The sequence below is a fragment of the Staurois parvus genome, unplaced genomic scaffold (assembly GCF_062004578.1).
Source record: "Staurois parvus isolate SC_StPar_1 unplaced genomic scaffold, SC_StPar_1.0 ptg000389l, whole genome shotgun sequence".
NCBI classification, from domain to species: Eukaryota; Metazoa; Chordata; class Amphibia; order Anura; family Ranidae; genus Staurois; species Staurois parvus.
In genome coordinates, this window is record NW_028318185.1 from 2,164,385 (window position 1) to 2,181,492 (window position 17,108).

Genomic DNA, 17,108 nt, shown 5'->3' on the forward strand with positions numbered 1-17,108 from the left:
GAAGAACTGGTGACAGTGTTGTCTTCCACATCAGAGGTGAGCCTAGTATGGTGCCCTGACATCAAACAGTACACAATGTGAAAACAAATGTAATTAAATAATGTAAATAGAAAACACATGTAGACATAGCTGAGCTCTCCTGGGGATACACCTGTATCCCCAGGAAGATCAGCCCAGATCATACGCGCACACACATACAAACACTTACACACACACTGTACACACACACAGTTACATAGTTAGTCTGGCTGCAAAAAGACAAAAGTCCATCCAGTTCAACCAATAAAAAAAAAAAAAAAGTTATATTCCTATTCCCACAGTTGATCCAGAGGAAGGCAAAAAACCCAGCAAAGCATGATCAAATTTGCTCCTGCAGGGGAAAAAAGTCCTTCCTGATCCCCCGAGAGGTAATCAGAATTCCCTGGATCAACTTTGCCTATAAATGTTATATCCAGTTATATTCTGTGTATCCAAGAAAGAATCCAGGACTTTTTTAAAGCAATCCACTGAGCTGGCCGGAACCAACTCTTGAGGGAGTCTATTCCACATTTTCACAGCTCTTACTGTGAAGAAACCTTTCCTTGTTTGGAGATTACATTTCTTTTCCTCCAAACGAAAAGAGCGCCCCCTTGTCCTCTGTGATGACCTCATGGTGAATAACTCTACACCGAGTTCACTATATGAACCACTGATGTATTTATACATGGAGATCATATCCCCCCTTATGTATTATACATGGAGATCATATCCCCCCTTATGTATTATACATGGAGATCATATCCCCCCTTATGTATTATACATGGAGATCATATCCCCCTTATGTATTATACATGGAGATCATATCCCCCTTATGTATTATACATGGAGATCATATCCCCCCTTTTGTATTATACATGGAGATCATATCCCCCCTTATGTATTATACATGGTGATCATACCCCCCTTATGTATTATACATGGAGATCATATCCCCCCTTATGTATTATACATGGAGATCATATCCCCCCTTATGTATTATACATGGAGATCATATCCCCCCTTATGTATTATACATGGTGATCATATCCCCCCTTATGTATTATACATGGAGATCATATCCCCCCTTATGTATTATACATGGAGATCATATCCCCCTTATGTATTTTACATGGAGATCATATCCCCCCTTATGTATTAGAGCACCATTATCATTACTAAGAAGACTACCCAGGACTGGGAGGATCGTGTCTTTGAGTGATTCATAAGGCTCATTGGTCCGGTGGGGCCTGGGCAGGAAGGTGAGGGGGCACCCCAGCTTTTGAGGATTGGCACAATACCAGCACAAGCACATGAATATCACTTGCATGTGTATGTGAAGTTATGCCATTCATGTGGACTATCTATACTACGGCATCTATGTTACCTTTAGGGACAGTGTGTAGTAGTATTGTCCAGTAGAGTCTTTGCACGGTTCACTGTGTTACCTCATCCCGTAGGGGATTCACACACTATCATCAACCAGCTCTTGCCAGAGGTGTCAATGGCCATTGGAATGGAGGAATGTCAATCTGGAGCACCAGGTGGTGTGGCCACACCCACCCTGCCCAAATGAATGTCATTCACGGGGCGGGAGAGCCAGCAAAGGCATGGCCTCATAGTGGGAGGTGAGCAGTGACCGTGGCTGATGCTTACCTCCCGCTGTGTGGCCCAATCATCAACAGGCCACAGACCCTGCAGACCTGGCCCACCGGACAAATGCCCGGTGTGCCCTATGGCCAGACCGGGCCTGGATGTTAGTATTATTATTATGCAGGATTTATATAGAGCCAACAGTTTTCATAGTGCTTTACAATATAAAATGAGACAGTACAGATACATTTTTCAATACAAGAGGGTAAGGAGAGACCTGCTTGTTAGAGCTTACCATCTAAAATAGAGGGGCAAGTGGGGAAAAAAGGTAATAACAAGGAGGGGATGTGTTAATGGAGAAAGTAAAAGGTTATTGGTTGAGCTGGGATAGGCTTCCCTAAGCAGATGAACTTTTTGAGGGATCACCTATAGGTGAACAGAGCAGAAGATAGCTGTTTAGATTGAAGGAGTTCCAGAGGATGGGAGGGCATCTGGAGAAGTCCTGGGGGTGAGCATTAGAGGAAGGAAGGAAGCTAGAGATCAGGAGTTCTTGAAAGGAGCAAAGAAGACATTTGGATGACAGTTTGAGATGAGGATGGTGATGTAGCTTGGGAGAGTTGTGATGACTTCATATGTAGTTGTTAGTATTATGAATTGTATTTCTTGGGTGAGTGGAAGAGGTTATAGGCAATAAGCATTTGTAAGGTAAATTAGTCTGAAGGGGACCTATGTAGAGGTAGGCCATCAAGGATGGGACTGAAAGGACAAGTTAGAATCCAAAAGTACACTTAGCACCCAGTTCTCCAACAGCCTTGCTGTGTTGGAGCTTTTATTATTTTATAATGCCTCTTCTAGAATATGGTGCTTATGGGCTTTCAGTACTGTATTATCAACCAGCTCTGTTAAGTGCAGGGGCGGACTGACAACTCATGGGGCCCCCGGGCAATAGGGGATCATGGGGCCCCTGTGTCCTTGCCCAAACTCAAAAAAGCCTATAAAAAAGGTACCAGGGGCATCTCATGGGGCCCCCTACTGACTCCGGGCCCTCGGCAGTGCCTGAGTTTTCAAATGGTCAGTCCGCCCCTGGTTAAGTGTGTTCTCCAGAGTACTCTGACAGATGTGTGGTTCTGTTTTGTCCCTGCTGAACCTGCTGACTTTTGATCCATGTGCATCCAGCTTTAGCCTTCCAACCCCTGGTAAGTTTGTCATCCATAGGTTTGAAGAGTTTCTAATCCTCTTCTGGAGGGGTCCTTCAGCCTTCCTCTTTGGTAAGGTTATCTACAGACTGTGTGCTAGGTCTGGAGGGTGTGTGTTTGGAATAGTCCTATGCTAGAGTCAAAGATTCAGAACAGTTACAGAAGAACCTCCTGTTTTATGGCTGCATTGCTCCAATGGAAGCAGTATACTCCTCAATGCTGAGAACCACCCAGGGACTGCTAGTTAGAGTACTGTAGGAACCATCTGTATGGTGTTTGGTTCATCTTCTCCTGACCTCTGCCCTCAAGTTCTACATCAAAGAGTTTCAAATTGCATCTAAGAATGAACCTCGCTGATAGATATCCTTCCCTGACTGGCCTGACTCTGATGCATTTTCCCTGCAATATGGGCTTAGTCATTGGGCTTACTTGCTTGGTGTCAATAAAGCTTATTGGGATTTAGAGAAAACAGTGGTGAGCAGCCTGAATTTTTCATTTATTGGTGGAATGGTGTACTGTGTGCTTTCCTTTCACCCTTCCTGGGTTCATACATATAGGCCTGAACCATTAGCAAGATATTCGTAGTCCTCTAGGTGTACTGAAGCTTAGTGAACCAGTGCTCTGCCACCAGATTTTGATGTGCCTTATGGCTATGATGTTTGATATAGTTAGTGTGATATTAAAGCTGCGTTATGTTGTAATAATTCTAAACTTCTTCAATAAAAACTTCATTGTTAAAAAAAAAATAAAGCTGAATTCTAAGAACAATAAAAAATCCTCTAGGGCAGTGGTCGGCAAGCTGCGGCTCGCGAGCCACATGCGACTCTTTACACGCTTTAATGCGGCTCTTGTGTGCCGGGCGCCCGCTCCCCTCCCTCCTCTCTGGCGGCAGGGACTCTGCAGCGTGATCCAAAAAAAAAACAGCCAGGGCAGCGCGCTCAAATGCAATGATTGGCCAGTCTCGCTGCCACTCACATCCTGATAGCCAGTGATTGGCTGTCAGGATGTGTGTAGGCGGGGCAGCGTGACGAACGTGAGAGGAGCTAGGCTCCTCTCACAGTCCGCCCTGAAGACCGGAACGGCGCGGGAACACGGCGAGAGGAACGCGCGGAGCAAAGGTAAGTGAATTGACACAGGGGGGACTTGGCTTACTACTTGCTACTTACTTACTACTACTATATGAGGGATGAATTAATATGGGGGATGAATTACTATATGGGGGATGAATTACTATATGGGGGATGAATTACTATAGGGGGGATGAATTACTATATGGGGGATGAATTACTATGGGGGATGAATTACTATATGGGGGATGAATTACTATATGGGGGATGAATTACTATGGGGGATGAATTACTATGGGGGATGAATTACTATATGGGGGATGAATTACTATGGGGGATGAATTACTATATGGGGGATGAATTACTATATGGGGGATAAATTACTATGAGGGGATGAATTACTATATGGGGGATGAATTACTATGGGGGATGAATTACTATAAAAACTTATTGAAACTAAAAACAGTGTACCATCCTATGTATTTTCAGTTTTAAAAATGTGGCTCTCAAAATAAATTTCAATCGTGGTTTTGGCGAGATTTGGCTCAGTTGAAAAAAAAGGTTGCCCACCACTGCTCTAGGGGAATGGTCGTGCAGCTGGAAGGAAGCCTATAGGAGCAAGGAATAAGGTAAGTATAGTTGCTTTTTATGTCCCACCTGGCCTTTACAAGGGGAGTCCCACTGCAATTTCAATTTTTTGGTTTTGTCAGAGGTCAACTAAAAGGCTTTCAAATCCATTGGGGTAGATGAGGGAACCATAAGACAGTTGGCCTAAGAGGCTGGGGAGTAAAAATCCAGCTTTGGCGGTATGAAGGGTAGCAAAAACATGGAGAAAGTGTGTGAATCAAAATTATAAACACAAATTTAATACTTACTTCCAGATGCAGATATCACAGGATCTCTAAAAAGACCGTCTGTGAAAAAAAAAAAAGATTACAAATTGCAAACCTAACTTGGCTATATTTTTGTACATACAGGGGTACTTTCGTTCATTTTTTGGGGTTTTCTGATAGAGCATTTTCTGGGGACATGTCCTTTCCAATCTGCCATGCAGATTACTCTTTAGCTGTGCTCCTGTCTGTATACTATGAAGTCTATCTTGACAGTTTAGCTGGAGACATTGTCAATATGGGGCATGATGGGATGCTATATACAGTACATGTCTTTTTTGCGTTGTTTGCTGTGCACCCGCTTTACAGATTGCACCCCCTGGATGTACTGCTAAACTTTTCAAATAAAGAATTAAAAAAAAAGAATAAAAATATACCCTCCACATTGTAAACAGGGATAATGAAAATTGAAAGTTATCATTTCTCTGAGATGTCAGAAAAAAGTAGTGATGAGGACGGAAGGTTACGCAAAAGATTTTTTTTATAAATAGTGTGTGGAACATGAACCATATGCAAAGCATAAGGTTTCATCCAAGGTTTTCATCCATCGGAAACAATCTATTAGAAAATGGTAATTTTTGTGATCTACATAACAATTGGTTTTCTGGCGCACACACATTCATTCCCTCTATCAGCAACGATCAGTAAAATTCCACCATGGCTGGTGGAGTTGCCAGCATCAAAATAATAAAAATCAGACTATATCGATTGAATGGAAGGTTTGTGGCTTACAACTTGATCTGCAATTCAGTTTAATCATCTTGATCCCATAGAATGCTTGGTCAATTGTTGCACCATATCAATACGTGTTTGGCCACCTTAACTCCGCTTTTATCATTGATAAAAACAAAATCCCATCTGGGTGATCAATGTACATTGCAAGGATTTTGCCAAACTTTGTAGCAGGTTCCTATCTGTTTCTGCTCTGAAGAAATAGCTGTTTGTCCTTGGAATACAGATTCTGAACAGGAGAATCTGGTTCACTACAATTACCCAGTGCACAGTCAATGATCTGATGAGGAAAGCTGCAGTGTCGGCATCCCTTTGGAAGTAATTAAACCTTAGGGAGTATTTTACCATAAATTACATTTTTGTTGCAGAGGACGCCTAAATCATGATTTGATTCGATAGTGCAGAGTTCTGGGAAATTCAGTGGGCCAATCACACAAGCAGAACATGACATTTCTGGGGTTCTTCTGTACACCAACTGTGTACAGGTGACACCTCCAGGTTGCTGTATTGCATTGCATTTTACAGAAAATGATAGCAACTGCAGATTGAAAAGGAAAGGTAACTTGTAATAACATACAGCATGGCTTGTGTACAGTATATGCTATATATATATTTATATATATTTTTTTTTTTTTCTTTTTCTTTTTTTTAAATTTGTTATATTTTTTTTTCCAAGAAACAGGAGTTACCCTTTAATTTAAACTGTTGGAACTTTTTTTCTCTTTTTAACAGCAGCATTACTATCAAATGCTGGCAAAGCACACATTTTTCTTCCGTCTTTGATGTTTCTTCTGAAGTACAGATTAAAAAGAGAAATAAAACATACATTTCGGCACTTTAAAGAGAGCTTCTTTTCTTATTCTAAAAGTGTTTTTTTTTTTTTACTTTTTTTCTTCTTCGCTTTAATTTCAGTGAAAAGTAACCTTTTGTATATCAGGAACTTATTTCTAAAGCTGGTGTGCGCTCATTCTGCTCTGCGTCAAGGGATTAGGAGGACAAGATGTGAAGATAAACTTCAGGCTAGAAAAGAATATATTACACATTCCTGATCTCAGATGACTTTTTGATTGGCTTGTACATGCTTTTTGCCAACTTTGACTGGACCTACCAACTTTCTGACAGCGAAAAGAGAAATACCTTTAGATGATGCAAGTTTTAAAGTGAACCTCTGCTTTGTCCATGTAGCTTTGCCCATCTCTCCACAGAGGCAAAAAAAGGTCTTTGGCAAGGTGGCAATTATTTTGATCCACCCCGACCCAGACAGAATATGTTTTTGTGGATCAATGCCTTATATTCATCGTCCCTAGCTGCAGCTTATGTCAATGAGACTAAATCAGGCTTATTTCCCAATATCTAATGGAACACACTGAGGTTGTCCACTCTCCTGATTAATATTTGTCCTTAAATTGGAACCTTTACTTTGTTTGATTCAAACAAATAGCAATATCAAGGGCTTTCACAAACTATCAGGCCATCTTAAAGTATTTGTCTATGCAGAAAACTTATTGTTTTACTGATCTGAGTATTTTCAAAATACCGGTAAACTTACTTGTATTCTAAATTTGAGGTCCTTTAAAATGATATATCCCCAGAACGCCTAACGCTCTTAAACCCAACTTTCCTTTCTGTTGAGCTTCAGATTACATCAAATATTTGGGAGTTAAGATTACTACTGACATATCCAAACTTTTTGTATTGAACTTTATCCCATGGCTTGTCAGACTACGCAAGGATCTACAGCAATGGAATTATCTTGCTCTCTCATGGTTAGGTGGATGCAGGGGTGGACTGACCATTTGGAAACTCGGGCACTTCCCGAGGGCCCGGGGTCAGTAGGGGGCCCCATGAGATGCCCTTGGTACCTTTTTCATAGGCTTTTTTTGAGTTTGGCCAAGGACACAGGGGCCCCATAATCCCCTATTGCCCGGGGGCCCCATAAGTTGTCAGTCTGCCCCTGGGTGGATGTAATGCTCTAAAAATGAATACTCCCCCTAGACTCCTTTATGTGATCCAAGCCCTCCCCAGTAAAATCCCCAAAAATGCTTTAATTATTTTAAATCCTTGTTTACCTCCTTTGTTTGGACCCAGAAAACCCCAATGTATAGGAAACACTCTCCTTACTTTAGCTAAGAATTAGGGAGGTGTGGGCCTATAGGCCTCTATTACAAAGCTTTCCATCTTACCAGGATTGTTGACTGGTGATGCCATCATTACACCAAATAATGGGTTTGTATGAAACAAGATGACAAGGCTAACCCTTTGCAATGTTTGCCCTTACTACCCTCCCAAAACTCATTGTCTATTAAAATGCACCCAACTTTTGGAGCTACTCTTAGCATTGTTAAACAGGTCTTCCCTTCTCACAATATCCCCCCCCCCCCCCGACACACACATGACAAACCCACACATAGGCAACTCTAGCTCTCTCAAAATCAGGCAATAATTTTGAAGCGTCATTACGTCACTTCCGGGTCTGGGGACGTGGCTTTCAGCCATAGCGAGAGCGAGGCTTGGAGCGCACATCAGCCATATTCGACATTCACAGGCTGTAGATACTAGTGCAGGTACAATAGGCACCACTTCATGTGAGTGATCTGATTAATTTTGTTCACAATGTCAATTTAATAAATGCTACACTTTGAACGGCCTTAAATCTGTTTGGTTTATCTGAGCGGCTTGGCACCACTTCTCCTCAAGAAAGGATTAGCCCACATTTGAATACACAGATGAATTGGAGAGTTTGCTGTTAATAGTTTTGGGCTTGTTTAATGTAGAGCTGTTGGAGGGGAGATACACCCTAGGAAAACTAGAGAGGATGGCTCCATGTCAGGAATGGACTCAGCACTGGTGGTGGGACTCACCTGCCGTGTGGGCTGCAGTACCAGGGCTGACCAGCGGGTGCTCTCAGCAGCCAGAAGCTCACTCCTGTAGTCAGCCAACACCTGGGGCTGATTGCAGGAGGTGTATTTAAGGAATGACCAGGCCTGTGATCAGGGCCTTGGTGTATGTTTCCCATGAGCCCCTGTACCTGGTATCCTGTGTTCCTGCTTATCTGCCTAGTTGCTGACCCTGCTTTGATCCTGACCTCTGCTGACCGTCTCCTGTTGAACCCCTGGCTTGCCTGACCATCCTTCTGCTTTATCCTCTGTACCGCGCTACCCATGAGTTACTGAACCCGGCTTGTGACCCTGACTATTCTCTGCCTGCTCCTCCGGTACCTCACTGCCCACACGTTGCTGACCTGGCCTGCCTGACTACACCTGACGCTACCCAGACGATCCATCCATCCATCCCGCACGGATCTGTCCCTGTTACCAGGTCTGCCAGCCTCTTCACGTCAGGCTTTCCCACGGTACATACCCTCGGCGGACCCCTCTACCACAGTTGGGTGCACTCAGGGGCCGCGACCTGGTCTCAGTCCTGTGCCAAGTCCATCCCCACCATCAGGGGCTCTGGCGAAAAGGCAGACTGGGGCTTAGACTCCGTGCCCTGGGGAATCCCATTCTGTGGGTACTAGAGATCCCGCTGGGCGGTGCCTGACTGTACCTAACGGCCTGCCTGACCATTCCACCTCTCCAGCCCTGACTACGCCTGTGTTCCTGAAGCCTGCTACTTCCCTGTGTCAGTCCACACATTTCTGGTCACACCCCGATCCCTAACACTCCATGTATTACCAAAATGCGAATTTGACCTCCTTAACTGGGGTCAAAAAGTTTGGTGAGTGAGCAATTCACTTGGTTGGCACGTGGTGAAGATATTTATACACTTTTATGGGTCACAGCACAGTGGAGTAGAAAGGACTGTTACATTTCTAATATATATAGTCACTTATGGACTTTTAATTTGCATATATATGTTATAGGAAAACCTAGCACCTCTAATAGGTGTAATATATTCAGATGCCTGGATTCAGGGGTATGTTATTAACCAGACTTCTTTTACAAATTTATGCACACTTTATATGCTTAGCGCCTGTCTATTTATAATTATTAATTTTCTAAAATCTATCCCCATTACCTTTTCTCAGTGCCGCCCTCTCACTAAGTTTACGGTTCTTTATGTCAGATTCCAACTTCATATTCTTTTTCTTGTATTACAAATTACTCAGTTCCCCTCCTGAAGATTTTGTTCCATTGTTTATCCACAAATGGAAATCAGACCATTACATTCAAATATTCCCTCAACAAAAAAGTAAGGTTTACAAACTGGCTCACTTCTCTAGCATCATTAATACATTTCAGAAACAAGGATAAAAAAAATCTTGTCCCGTTGGTACCAAGGTCCAGAAGATCTTCACAAATTCTATGAACAATTCCCTTTAGAATGCTGCAGATGCAAATCTGAGCCAGGTACTCTACTGCATATCTTTTGGTCTTACCAAAAGCTGAGACCTTTTTGGGATGCAGTCAGACAAGCAACCCAAGAGATAACATTAGCAGACCCAGGAAACAACCCAGCTACATACCTTATGCATTGGACTGACCATCCCTTGAAAATTTGCACAAATTCCCTTACTATACACCTGCTTAATGCAGCAAACTCTTGTGTCCCAGACAAAAGAAAACAGACCAAACATCACCACCAGAATTGCTCCTCTGGCTTAAAAAGGTAAACAACATTATGACCACGGAGGACCTCAAGGCCACACTCTACAACAAGGAAGAAAATCTCAGAACCGCATGGGCATCTTAGATACACTACACCAACTCAACACAACATGAAAACATCATAACAGGAACCTGAGACTGCCCCCTTAGCCCCATCATTGTGGGATTTTTTGGTTACCGTCTTCCTTCTGTTCCCCCACCCCCTTTTTTCTGCCTCCCAAGCTTGTTTCCATTATTCTCCTCCTCCTCCTTTTCTCCCCACTTCACTTCTCTTCCTTTTCCAACCCCATCCCACCATGATGTATCCCTTCTTATATCATCCTTCCACAAAATACCCTTGTTGCTCTTACATCTTTGAAATGTTTCAAAATTTATTTCACCATCACTATTCTTAACCTCAAAGTAGAGTTCCAGGCTTATGCTAACTAATCTTAAAATTGCTCCTACCTCTTTTCTAACACCTATACTAACTACCCTTTAGAAGAAAGATGCATATACTTACCTATTTTCAGACCACCCTGGTCCAGTCATGTATCCAGTGGCGGCTTCAGTGGAGAGGAGGGAGCTCCAACAACAGAAGCCCCATAGTAAGCCTCTGGGTGGCATCACCACTAAGGCATTTCAGTTGTTGTCGAGCACTCTCATCTCCCCTGTCGACATACTGGAGATCACGTGACCATACCGGAGCAGCCTTAAAATAAGTAAGTATACTGATCTTTCTTCCATAGGGAAGTTAATATGGGCATTAGAAGGGGGAAGGGAGTATATTCAAGATTACCTAGTATAAGCCCGGAATTCCACTTGAACTGTGGAACCAACATATAAAATATTTCACCCTCACCACTCTGGCATTTAACAATGGTGCCACCATATAATCTATATCACATTCACCATTTTTACCTTAAAAATAGATTCCCCCAATATTAATATGACATCTTATACTCATTTCACAATGTTAGGTAACACACATCTTTTTTTCACATATAACATTTGATGTATTTTTATATTTATGTAATTGAAAAGTGGAAACTGTATCAAGATCGAACTAATTTTGTCAGGAGTTTTAAAATATTTGTGAAATACTATATAAAGGGAAAAAAAAAATCACACACACATGTAATATATATATATATATATATACAGTATATATGCATACTTCGGTTTACAAACGCCTTGGTTAACGTAATTTTCAGTTTACGAATGAAAATGCATTGAAAATAATGCCTCAGTCTACGATTTTATTTCAGAATACGAACGGATTAATTGGTTTTCAATGCATTTACAATTTTTTTTTTAAATCATGTCCCTGTATATTGCTATGCCTTTAACCAGCTCCCGTCCAGCCCATGTATATAAATGGCCAGACGGTGGCAGTGCAGGGTTGGGTGGCTGTTTATAAATGGCCTTCCCGCACCCTGCTTGTGCGCACTCCCTGGGAGCGCGCAGCACCGCGATCCGGTGCCCGATGTGTCCTCCAGACACAGTGGAACACCAAACGTCAGACAGGACTTCTGTGCGAGGTCCCGATCATGTGATCACTGATTGGCCAATCAGTGATCACATGCAGAGTAGTAAGCAAGATGTCACTTCTGACATCATTGCTTACTACGTGTGAAATCTGTGAATGAGGCCACACTGTACAAGGCTATTCACAACAGCCTTGTACCATGTGACAAGCTTTGACCAATCACAGTTCACTCAGTAGTTCTCAATGGCTGTAAGAATGCAGCTGGAGAGAAGGAGAAATGATTGCTTTTACAGCCTTTATGGGTGTAAAAGCAATCAGTGTAAAAAAAAAAATCTTCATCACCCCTCACAAGTAGTACAGTGTCACCATGATGACACTGTACTGCTAGGGTGACAGTATGTAAAAAAAATTAATAAATAACTAAATAATAATATAAAAAATAAAAAAAAAGTAAAACAAAATGTTTAAAAATTATAATTTTTGGTTATAAACTAATATGGGTTTTTTTTTTTTTTACTAAAAATATAACGGAATACATTTTGGCCAAGATTTATGATGAAATACTATTTATTTGCAAATTTGCAAATTTGCTTTTATAAGAAAAACACTTTTTTTCAAAATGTTTGGACTTTTTAATTTACATAGAAAAAAAAATGAAAATCCCAGAGGTGAATAAATACCACAAAAATAAAGCTTTATCTGTCTCAAAAAAATGCTAAGAAATTCATATGGGTACAGTGTTGCATGACCGCGCAATTGTCATTCAAAGTGTGATAGCGCTGAAAGCTGAAAATTGGCCTGACTGGAAGGGGGTAAAAGTGTCCGGACTTGAAGTGGTTAAAGAACAGATAAGACTTTTTTTTGACCTCCGGAACAGATTAATTGGTTTTCAATGCATTTACCATTTTTTTTTTAATCATGTCCCTTTACGCCTTTAAAGTGCACTTTATAAAGAGTTTTGAACAGATAAAACTTTATTTTACTTACTTTCTGACCTCCGGAATTGGTTTTCAATGCATTTACGAATTCATTTTTAATCATGTCCCTGTTCAGTATTTATGCTTTAAAATGCACTTTATAAATAGTTTTAAACAGATAAAATACTTTTTTTTTACTTTTTTCTGACCTCCGAAACGGATTATTGCATTCTTATGGAAAACCGCGTTTCGGTTTACAAATTTTTGCGCAATTTGAAAAGTCCCGCAGAACAAATTACATTCGTAATAAAATAGGTACGCCTATATATACAGTGGGGTAAAAAAGTATTTAGTCAGCCACCAATTGTGCAAGTTCTCCCACTTAAAAAGATGAGAGAGGCCTGTAATTGGCATCATAGGTAGACCTCAACTATGAGAGACAAAATGAGAAAACAAATCCAGACAATCACATTGGCTGATTTGGAAAGAATTTATTTGCAATTATGGTGGAAAATAAGTATTTGGTCAATATCAAAAGTTCATCTCAATACTTTATTATATATCCTTTGTTGGCAATGACAGAGGTCAAACATTTCCTGTAAGTCTTCACAAGGTTGGCACACACTGTTGCTGGTATGTTGGCCCATTCCTCCATGCAGATCTCCTCTAGAGCAGTGATGTTTTGGGGCTGTCGCTGGGCAACACGGACTCTCAACTCCCTCCAAAGGTTTTCTATGGGGTTGAGATCTGGAGACTGGCTAGGCCACTCCAAGACCTTGAAATGCTTCTTACGAAGCCACTCCTTCGTTGCACGGGCAGTATGTTTGGGATCATTGTCATGTTGGAAGACCCAGCCACGTTTCATCTTCAATGCCCTTGCTGATGGAAGGAGGTTTGCACTCAAAATCTCACGATACATGGCCCCATTCATTCTGTCCTGTACATGGATCAGTCCTCCTGGTCCCTTTGCAGAGAAACAGCCCCAAAACATGATGTTGCCACCCCCATGCTTCACAGTAGGTATGGTGTTCTTTGGATGCAACTCCGCATTCTCTCTCCTCCAAACATGACGAGTTGTGTTTCTACCAAACAGTTCTATTTTGGTTTCATCTGACCATATGACATTCTCCCAATCCTCTTCTGGATCATCCAAATGCTCTCTAGCAAACTTCAGACGGGCCCGGACATGTACTGGCTTAAGCAGGGGGACACGTCTGGCACTGCAGGATCTGAGTCCCTGGCGGCGTAGTGTGTTACTGATGGTAGCCTTTGTTACGTTGGTCCCAGCTCTCTGCAGGTCATTCACTATGTCCCCCCGTGTGGTCCTGGGATTTTTGCTCACCGTTCTTGTGATCATTTTGACCCCACGGGGTGAGATCTTGCGTGGAGCCCCAGATCGAGGGAGATTATCAGTGGTCTTGTATGTCTTCCATTTTCGAATTATTGCTCCCACAGTTGATTTGTTCACACCAAGCTGCTTGCCTATTGCAGATTCAGTCTTCCCAGCCTGGTGCAGGTCTACAATTTTGTTTCTGGTGTCCTTCGACAGCTCTTGGTCTTCACCATAGTGGAGTTTGGAGTGTGACTGTTTGAGGTTGTGGACAGGTGTCTTTTATACTGATAGCAAGTTCAAACAGGTGCCATTGATACAGGTAATGAGTCCAGGACAGAGGAGCCTCTTAAAGAAGAAGGTACAGGCCTGTGAGAGCCAGAAATCTTGCTTGTTTGTAGGTGACCAAATACTTATTTTCCACCATAATTTGCAAATAAATTCTTTCCAAATCAGCCAATGTGATTGTCTGGATTTTTTTTTCTTTTTGTCTCTCATAGTTGAGGTCTACCTATGATGCCAATTACAGGCCTCTCTCATCTTTTTAAGTGGGAGAACTTGCACAATTGGTGGCTGGCTAAATACTTTTTTGCCCCAATATATATATATATATATATATATATATATATATATAGTGTGTGTGTGTGTGTGTATATATATGTGTGTATATATATATATATATACACACACACTATATATGTATGTTTTTTTTAATTAAATATATATATAAAACTATAGTGTGAATATATGGAGTACCTGCAACAGCCAGTTCTAAGACAGCAGCTATTATTTCAGCTTGCCTGTATAAAAATAGTTCATGTGACTTAATGTTCATCTATTTTTGGCTACCTGCTTGTAGTGGTGGTCTATAGCAATATATTCCATATATTACGCTCTTCAGAGACACCCTGTCTGATTTATGGCAATAAGGTACACCAGCTTCACAGCAGTCATTAAATTGGATGTCATAAATTTTTATGAACCTTGGGTTTATGAGGCCTGGAGATTGCTGTGGTGTGCTGATGTGATTGTATGAATACAAGGGTGCGGATTCACTCATCAGTCCTGGACAGGAGAAATGATGGGTGTTATCACCTCCCAATAATCACATCATGCCTGTCATGGGTTTCTGTGTAATTAATAACGATGAGGAAATTGTTGAAAATCTGCTCTGTATTTACTTGGCCTGTATGTAGGTCGCTGTCAAATGTTTATGTTTTATTTTATATATTTTATTACAATGTTCTACTGTTTAGTAGTTAACGTATGTGGTTAGAATTTTGAGTAGCCATGTTGCAATGTTTAGTTATGTTGCCCTGCAGAGCTGGTAAATCCTGAGAAGCAAGGGTTAATTCTGCTGGTTAGATTTTAACGGGCTTTTTGGGTAAGTATTGCCTTCTGCTTGGGCAAACACATAAAAAGGAGGAAACCACTTTTCAGGGTGCCACAGTTAATAAGATGGCTGGAGGTTTGTTTCCAGGTCTCCACGTCTAAGGAACTACCATGCTGCTAAGGATGTGATACACTATTTGCACTACTGTTTTTATATACATTTCACTTCTCTACATAACTATAAAAAGCTTTATTACATCAAAATGTCCAAAACTATTTATAAAAAGAAACATAAAAAAATTCAAAAATATATGTATATTATATTATTATTTTAAGCCATTGAGACTAAGCATGCAATACTGTCTCTAGTAGGCTGCCCCCCCCCCCAAAAAAAAGATTTGGTTCCTCTATAATAAAACATTTGACTCTCTTTACCAGCAATTAGATGTGGTGGTTGCAGTCCTTTTCTTTTTCCCTTTATTTTCACCTGGTGATCCTGCCAATAACACTTCCTTTCTTAGATTGGCTACACTCACAGCACTGTATCTACAGTATAGAGGAGCCATACATGGACAGCAGCTTTGCAATTTTTTTTCTTTTGTACAGAATTATTGTTTGTAATGGTGCATCATAAAAAGCAAAGGATGTATGGCCACTGGAGTCCTAGCAACCGATGATGCCATTTGTTGCTTGGACGCTGGTGGCTAGCCTGCACAGAGTCCTTACTTTCTAGGACACAGGCAACCACCAGCATGCTAGCAACCACCAAGAGTGGACAAAATGCAAGTCCCTGAGCCATATGATGTGATATTTAGTGGCAGTAGTTATACCACCAGTGCATGGCTTCCTGCAGCAACCAGAGGTTCGCTTTGGTTAGGCTTTTGGGTTATCCCACTTGCTATACAGTGAACAGCCCAATTTTGCGGTGAACCCTTTGCCACCATGAACTCGAACCTCATCCTTTATTTTAATGAGGTTTTCCAATTTCAGAGAGTGAAAGAAAAATCTCTAAAACCGACCAACTTTGCCAATGGCAAGTAGGGATGTTCTGCTAAGAACTCCTCCAAAAAGCTGTGAAGTTATCAGCTCTCAAGTATTTTTAGGGCAGCCAAGTCTACTTTGTAGTCCAGCCTTTCGAAGCTCAAAGAAAATGCAATGTCCTAAAAGTTATCCTAGGGTGACTTAAACACTTGGTGGTCTCAAGGCTACTCCTCCATTGACAGGCAAGATATTTCTACCGCTTATCAAAGTCCAAGTAGACCACAAAACACAATTCAGAATTGTTAACTTACCAAGAGAGGACTCCACCACTGGGGTGCTGGGATTCTGGCTTGATGCTTTAAAATACAATTCAGACACATACTTATAGAATGAACTATCCAAAGCAAACACACTTAGAAGACACTGATAGGTAAAAGCACATAATTCTACTCATCTTATTCACTTATATGAATCTACTGAAAACAAGAATCCCACTGCTGGTTATAAATTCAACAATATTCAAACAACCAACCATTTTAAAGTGGTTCTAAAGTTTGTTTTTTTAATCCTCATGCATTCTCTGCATTAAGGTAAAAAAAACAAAAACACGACCTGTCCTACCAAATTCATCCCTAAACACTTACCTGGCTCCTGTTACTGCTCCAGCACTGCCTCAGCTGCAGCACCACTCCCTTTATGTCCTGCTTTCACAGGAGACACTGAAAGAAGTGGAAGACTCCTGCTGCTGTCTGTCAAACTCCTGTGAGGAGGGAGTGGGGGCGTGGCTTACTGGAGCTGTGTGTGTTTATGAATGCACGCTGCCTGGCTCAGGAGCAAGCATGCAAGGGTGCCTTCTTAGCACACAGCTTGCTAAATGGGCACCTGGAATAGGGAGAAGCTGACTGCCAGGTGAGGGGGTGTGACGGGAGTGACTTTGGGTAGGGGGCCCATGGAACACAGCTCCCTTTGGAGAGGTGGGG

At 41.6% G+C, this 17,108-nt stretch overlaps 1 protein-coding gene across 1 annotated transcript in view; it reads right to left on the reverse strand.

Annotated features, from left to right (window-relative positions):
• Positions 1 to 17,108, reverse strand: part of OC90 (otoconin 90) — a 143,225-nt gene that overhangs the window by 31,604 nt on the left and 94,513 nt on the right. The window contains exons 11-12 of the mRNA XM_089685933.1: positions 16,440 to 16,484; positions 4,747 to 4,785 (exon numbers count right to left, since the gene is read on the reverse strand). Coding sequence (XP_089542059.1) covers positions 4,747 to 4,785; positions 16,440 to 16,484 — 84 coding nt within the window. The remainder of the gene's footprint in view (positions 1 to 4,746; positions 4,786 to 16,439; positions 16,485 to 17,108) is intronic.